This window comes from Mercenaria mercenaria, chromosome 7 (assembly GCF_021730395.1).
Source record: "Mercenaria mercenaria strain notata chromosome 7, MADL_Memer_1, whole genome shotgun sequence".
Taxonomy (NCBI): domain Eukaryota; kingdom Metazoa; phylum Mollusca; class Bivalvia; order Venerida; family Veneridae; genus Mercenaria; species Mercenaria mercenaria.
The window spans coordinates 51,994,978-52,003,124 of NC_069367.1; the positions used below are offsets into that span (position 1 = coordinate 51,994,978).

Genomic DNA, 8,147 nt, shown 5'->3' on the forward strand with positions numbered 1-8,147 from the left:
TTCTAAAATTGGAACACTTATTTTCAATTATGTCTCCTTCCCCTGGAAGTGGGGTGGGGACATTTTAATGCGTCGTTAAATATTTTGATGCATTTAACATGAGGCAGTTCAAATTATAAACTTGAGAATTCATGGTATCTTGCTCTCTTTCAGTACTAATCTAATAATATCTAACCAAAAATAGCTTCAAATACCCCCACAAAATTCAAGGATATGCTGACAGAGGCAGTGGAAGATATAGACACTCACCTGAAAGCAGCAGGATTTGACATGTTTACAGCGGACAAGGAGTCAGGAACTCAGACCTTCAACAGGGTGAGAACTAAGGTCAGGCAGCTGGAGAAAAGATCAAAGGAAATGATCAGAGAACTAGAGAAGGAAAAACAGGAGGCTGACAGACAGCAACGAGTGGCTGTAAAGAGACAATATGAACTGGGTTTGAAGAATGACAGAATGGAGAAAGAGATCAAGCGTCTTAAAGAAGAGCTGGATGACACTTTCCCAGACACAAGTGTTTCCGAAATAGACATTAGCATGGAAGAGGAAAGCCAGAAAAACACTTGTTCATCATTCAAGATCACAAGCTCTGACACATGCTCAACTTCCAAGGCCAGTCCAGATGACTGCGAAAGCAATTAACAATTTGTGATCAGTTCACTATTTACACCCTCATTTAAAGGGCAGTTGACTGTAGAAAATCAGTTCTTAGTTCATTTTTGTGACACTTGACATGGTTTAACCATTATGAAGATATCAATTCTTAGTTCATTTTTGTGACACTTGACATGGTGGAACCATTACCGGTATGAAGATATTTTATTCACTGCCAAGGGAGAGCAATTAACAATTTGTGATCAGTTCACTATTTACACCCTCATTTAAAGGGCAGTTGACTGTAGAAAATCAGTTCTTAGTTCATTTTTGTGACACTTGACATGGTGGAACCATTATGAAGATATCAATTCTTAGTTCATTTTTGTGACACTTGACATGGTGGAACCATTACCGGTATGAAGATATTTTATTCACTGCCAAGGGAGAGCAATTAACAATTTGTGATCAGTTCACTATTTACACCCTCATTTAAAGGGCAGTTGACTGTAGAAAATCAGTTCTTAGTTCATTTTTGTGACACTTGACATGGTTTAACCATTATGAAGATATCAATTCTTAGTTCATTTTTGTGACACTTGACATGGTGGAACCATTACCGGTATGAAGATATTTTATTCACTGCCAAGGGAGAGCAATTAACAATTTGTGATCAGTTCACTATTTACACCCTCATTTTAAAGGGCAGTTGACTGTAGAAAATCAGTTCTTAGTTCATTTTTGTGACACTTGACATGATGGAACCATTACCGGTATGAAGATATTTTATTCACTGCCAAGGAATGCTATGCACCAATGATTGTTAGAAAACAAGCTAGTGAATTTATATCTAAGCCCTTCAATATGTTGGACACTAACTGTTCTGTTGTTATAAGATTTGGATGAAACAATCACTTTTGCTGTCATGAAATGATTTGTGCATGATTTGGACATTTGTAGTTTAACAATCATATAGTAACTTAACATATGCAAGTTATATATATATATATATGTAGTTGCATGCCTGTCTGTATTTTCACAAAAAGATTTAACCCCAGTCAACCAGTTGTATTTTTTATGGACCAGTTTTGAAATTCAGTGGCTAAGACAGTTTTCATTTGAAGATAAAAAAGTGTTTTTAAGCATGTCATTATTTGTTAGTAAATTTTCTGTTTTGCCAGTAATTTTCACTAATATTTTATTCATCTGTAATACTTGTCTGATTTAAGGCTGTTTGTTAACATTGAAAACAATTGTAACATATTAAAATAAAATGCAGAATGGGTGGATAGGTCGGCTGTAGGGGTGGAGGAGGCCGAAAAAAAGCAATTGGCTGGGGAAAATCTTTGACGTGTTTTGGTTACCTGGCCTAATACTCCTTTTTCTCGTTTTCTCAATTAAACTCTGTCAATATATTTTCAGTAACACAAGATGCCTCGTCTTAAGAAACTCTCTGAAGATAAAAAAAGGCAACTTGATAAACAAAGGAAGCAAACTGAGAAAACAAAACCAGCATGTATTACTGAAGAAAATCAGCAACCAATTGTGTTTAATAATGTTGACTTGAACTGGCAAGTAAGCAAATGTCTGGAAATAAATGAAGTTTATGATGTGCAGCTGAACATTGTTGAAAATCTAACTTCAAGTCAGCCACGTAATATCGAGGCTCCAGGAAAATGTGTGAAAATCAGAGGTGATGGGAATTGTTTTTTTAGATGTATGTCCTACCTTGTGTGTGGAGATCAATCATACTACAAATTATATGAGACTAGTTCTGGTGCTACACATGTGCAGTTACAGTCAAGTTTTAAGTACACTGCTTCCACCGAATACTTCCATGGCCCAGTATATCACCCAGTCAAGAATGACAGAAAATAATGTTTGGGCTACACAGGCAGAAATAATTTCCATGGCACATCTGCTTAGAACAAACATTTACACATATTCCAAATATGGAAATCAGATGAAGTGGCTAAATCATACAGCACACTTTGTAGATAATTCTGTGCAGCTGAATGAAAAGAGTATTTATCTGGATCATCACACAGGGGATCACTTCGATGTGGTTATCACTGTCGGACCTGAGAAAGCAGGAAACAATGTTGGGGAAAAGTCAATGCTTTGGAGTGAAGTTCTGAAACAAGCCAACTTGACAAAACAGGAATATAACCGACAATATAAACAGAGACAGAGAAATATTCCCTCTAAGAGAGATTTTGAAAGGGAAAAGAGACGAGTGAAACGTAGTGATCCAGACAATAAGCGGATTGAAAGGGAAAAGAGACGAGTGAAACGTAGTGATCCAGACAATAAGCGGATTGAAAATGAAAAGAGACGAGTGAAACGTAGTGATCCAGACATTAAGCGGGCAGAAAATGAAAAGAGACATGTGAAACGTAGTGATCCAGACATTAAGCGGATTGAAAATGAAAAGAGACGAGTGAAACGTAGTGATCCAGACAATAAGCGGATTGAAAAGGAAAAGAGACGAGTGAAACGTAGTGATCCAGACATTAAGCGGATTGAAAATGAAAAGAGACGAGTGAAACGTAGTGATCCAGACAATAAGCGGATTGAAAATGAAAAGAGACATGTGAAACGTAGTGATCCAGACATTAAGCGGATTGAAAATGAAAAGAGACGAGTGAAACGTAGTGATCCAGACATTAAGCGGATTGAAAATGAAAAGAGACATGTGAAACGTAGTGATCCAGACATTAAGCGGGCAGAAAATGAAAAGAGACATGTGAAACGTAGTGATCCAGACATTAAGCGGGCAGAAAATGAAAACAGGAATATAACACGCCATTTAAAAAGGAAAAATCCAAATGAAAGACTTACTGAAAATATAAAAAGAAACAAGCTGCGCCACGTGATCAGAAGTCATGACGGTGCAAAGGAAGCTGAAAACCAACAGAGAAATAAAACACGTAGATTTAAAAGACTCGATGATAGCTACCGAAAAAAAGAAAATATTGCCACATCTGCTATCAAAAAGAAAGTACGTTCTGATTCAATCCGTAAAAGAAAGGAAATGCATACCAGAAAGAAATGGAGATCTGCTGGAAAAAGAAAAATCAGAGAGAGAATTTTGCAGCAGGAAAGTGAAAAGTTCGTGGGAAAGTCCCATCGCTTGAACAGCAAGTAAATATTTTTAGTGATCTTTTGAAAAGAGGTGATGATTTTGTTTGTACATGTTGCCATCAAACTTTCAACCAGCACAGTGTGTATACTGTTGGGCGCCAACACCTAATTAACAAGAGAATTTCTGAGGAATTTTTAGACACTGTATTGACTAATTACACAAGTGTGTCAGATGAAGAGTGGGTGTGTAAAACATGCTATAAATATGTTACAGCGGCTAAGATACCACCACTTTCAGCAGCAAATGGATTTACTTTACCTGAGCTACCAGACCATTTATCATCAGTTAACCCTACAGAGACAGAGGAGAGATGCTGTGCACTCAGAATTCCTTTCATGCAATTAAAACAGCTAGGGGTTGGAAAGCAAATAGGTATATATGGGAATACAGTAAATGTACCAATGGACCCATCACAGGTAGTCTCCAGTCTTCCTAGAAGGTTTACAGATACTGAGACAATTCACTTGCTGTTCAAAAGAAGAACTCGGTACAAATCGGCTCTTTACCATGAAACTGTAAGACCAAAGGTTATCTATGACTTAACCAAATACTTCATAGAAAACAGTGTTCTTTACCAAGAAGAAGGGGTGCTGTTGAATGAAGAATGGTTTCAGCATGAAGAAAAGAATGAGATCAGTTTTGCATCTGAAGATGACCTAAAGGAACTCCAATCCAGAGATAAGGATGCTAACCATGGTGACCAAATAGATGAGTTGGAGGACACATGGAATGAGCTTAGTGAAGAGGAACAAGCAGGGGCTGGCAATAAAGATACCTTGTTCCAAAACACAGATTTCACTGATGATGGTGTACATGCCTTACAGATTGCTCCAGGTGAAAACAGCCATCCTATAAGCTTATTCATGGATACATATGCAGAAGAAAAGTCATTCCCTGTACTATTTGCTGGTCAAAAAAGGTGTGAAGATGAAGACAGATTAGTTCCAGTGAAGTATAGCTCCATCTGTAAAGCAGAGCTAAGGCATGTGGATGGAAGATTTTCAAAGTCAGTACCAAACATATTCTTCAAACTCAAGAAGCTACAGGCCCTCCAGGTCAAATACATGGCTACCACAGCACTGAGAAAGACAAAAAATGTCTCATTCACAGCTGGAGAACTAAAATCATCAGTTCAGATAGAACATATTCTAAAACATGATGAAGGCTTTCGATTCTTGAAGAATTTGCGGTCATCACCATCATATTACCAAACAAAGCAAAAAGAATTGTTTGCAGTGATCAACCAGCTTGGACTCCCAACATTTTTTGCAACATTTTCAGCAGCAGAAACCAGATGGACTGACCTACTGGCACTTTTGTGCAAAAAGAATGGCAAAAACTTCACAGAAGATGACATTGCAGACTTGTCATGGATGGAAAAATGCGACCTTATACAGAAAAATCCCACAACATGTGCACGTCATTTTCATTACCGAACTCAACTCTTTCTCAATAACATCCTGAGATCTAGTGTGTCTCCAATTGGGAAATTAGAGGACTACTTCATACGTGTTGAGTTCCAACAAAGAGGATCTCCACACCTCCATTGCCTCTTTTGGGCCAAGGATGCCCCTGTGTATGGTATTGACAGCGATGAGAAGGTCATAAAATTCATTGGTATGAACATTACTACTTCTTCAGATGTAGAGGACAAGAGTATGCAATACATTCAGTTACAAGTCCATCGCCATTCAAAATCATGTAAGAAAAAGGGGAAGGAAATTTGTCGTTATGGATTCCCCCTGCCACCTATGAAGGAGACTAAAATTCTAGAACCATTTGACTCAACCACAAACAAGGATGTACTCAAAACCAGTAAACAAAACTATGAAAAAGTCATGAAAGTTATGAAAACTCTAGCTAAAGATGAAAATCTTGACTTTGAACAGTTCCTCCAGAAATGTGACTTAACATATGAACAATACCTGGATGCTGTGCGATCATCACTGAAGAAGAAGCAAGTTCTACTCAAGAGGCAGGTCAAAGATGTAAGAGTCAATGGGTACAACCTACAGGTTTCGAAGATTTGGCAAGCCAATACAGATCTACAGTATGTCTTAGACCCTTGGGCTGTGTGCGTTTACATCGCCAGCTACATCATGAAATCCCAGCGTGGAATGAGTCAGTTATTACAAACTGCAACGGAAGAAGCCAAACGAGGGAACCTGAAACTCTGTGAGAAAGTCAGACTTATAGCAAACAAGTTCCTCAACCACTGCGAAGTTTCTGCACAGGAAGCTATCTATCTGCTACTTCAACTTCCTTTGACACAAAGCTCACGGGATGTTATATTCATAAACACCTCACCACCTGAAAAACGTGTGGAAATTCTTAGACCCATGTCACAGATTGAACATCTGCCCAACAACTCCACTGATGTAACATGCTCAGGAATGATCGACAAATATCAAAATAGACCAAAAGTGTTAGAAAATGTATGTCTTGCAGAATTTGCCTCATTGTTCGAAAGAAAACCACCAAGGAAAGTAGAATCAACAAAGGAACTAGAAATTAACATAGACGAAATTGACAATAATGTTGAAAATATAACGCCTGGAATGGATATCAGACTTGCAGATGGATATCGTCTTGTACGACGAACAACTCCAAAAGTTATTCGCTATGTCAAATTTAATGTAAGGAAAGATCCAGAGTTGCACTATAGAGAACAGTTGATGCTTTTCAGACCCTTTAGAGATGAGTTAAAACTAAAAGAAAGATCAAGCACATATGAACAAGAGTACACAAAATGGCGTGAACAGATCTTGGAACTACGGCAAAAGTTTCAGACAGCCACAGATGCTATGGAAAAGGCGATAAAAGCTATTGCTGAAGAGAGATTAGATGAAGAACTGGATGAGGTAGCACCTGCAGCTCGACAGTCAGAAGATGATGCTAGAATGGACAAAGAAGACCAAAATTCCCTACTTCAACCTCCAAATGAGAGGATGGCAGTGTACGATGTGGCTCTTGATATAGGAGGATCTGTAGATAAACAAGAAGTGACAATTCCAAATATAGACTAAGTGATCATGAATACCTTGAGCTAGCTTTGTCCCTGAACAAAGAACAGAGGCAGATCTTCTATGAAATCTTATCTAGAACAAAAAATGCAACAGTGTCCTATTGTGCATTCCTTTCGGGAGGAGCTGGTGTGGGCAAAAGTCATGTCCTTAAACTAGTCTACCAGGCTTTGTCACGCTACTTTGATAAAGTTCCAGGGGAAAATCCTGATAACATGAAGGTTGTTATTGCTGCACCCACTGGAAAAGCTGCTTATAATGTTATTGGGAACACACTCCACAGCTTATTCAATAGTCCACCCATCAAAAGTCTGGCGACCTATGTCCCCTGTGATCACAGTACACTCAATACTCTACGATGCCAATTTCAAATGCTCAAGGTGTTGATCATCGATGAGATTTCAATGGTTGGGGTAAATCTGTTCAACTTTGTTTGCAGCAGACTTCTGCAAATATTTGATTCAACCAAACCATTTGGTGGAGTTTCACTCATCCTTGTAGGTGATCTGTTTCAGCTCCGACCGGTTGGAGACTCATGGGTGTTTGCCAACAATGGAGATCAGTATGGACCTTTAATGAACAACCTTTGACAGGATATGGTCCATATGTATGAGTTGACTACAGTCATGCGTCAGAAAGATGATGCTCAGTTTGCCCACTGTTTGAACCGTATAAGAGAGTGCAAACACACAAAATCGGATGTAGATCTTATATCCTCTAAATTGTCCAAAAATGAAGACTTGAGTGATTATCTGCACTTGTATAGTCGAAATGCTGATGTGAATGACTACAACAACCGTGCACTGTCACAGAAAGGAGGACTGAGATTCATATCAGTGGCTTCTGTTTACCTGCAGGGGCATGTCTCAGCAAGTGGAGCAAGGACACTTCTAGAACAAGCTAAAGCACTTCAACCTAAGAAGACACAGAACTTGCTCTACAATCTGTTACTAAAGGAGTCTGGTAACTATATGATTACACACAATATAAATACCTCTGATGGTCTCACTAATGGTGCCACCTGCAAAATAATGATGGTTCAGTGTGTCAACAATAATTCCTCTGTTGCCTGGATCATATTTCCTGAAGAAGATATAGGTGCAGTGACAAGACAGCAGAACAGGCACCTCTACTTAGCAAGTGCAGATATAAGCAAATCATGGACGCCAATTTTAAGGGTCCAGAAGGAATTTCAGGTCGGTAATAACAGTAAAGTTAGAGTTGTAAGAAAACAGTTCCCCCTCACGCCTGCTGAGGCTATCACAATCCATAAATCGCAGGGCTCCACGATGGATAAGGCTGCAATCTCACTTAAAGGTACAATTCAGAAACATATGGTCTATGTTGCCTTGAGCAGACTACGTACACTGGAAGGACTTCGTTTGCTG

At 38.7% G+C, this 8,147-nt stretch overlaps 1 protein-coding gene across 1 annotated transcript; it reads left to right on the forward strand.

Annotated features, from left to right (window-relative positions):
* The first annotated feature begins 2,455 nt into the window (after positions 1-2,455).
* LOC123564956 (uncharacterized) lies at positions 2,456-6,762 on the forward strand. The gene is made up of 2 exons (XM_053547175.1): positions 2,456-3,344; positions 3,950-6,762. Exons 1-2 carry the CDS (start codon positions 2,456-2,458, stop codon positions 6,760-6,762), a joined length of 3,702 nt encoding a protein of 1,233 aa, XP_053403150.1.
* The last annotated feature ends 1,385 nt before the right edge of the window (positions 6,763-8,147 follow it).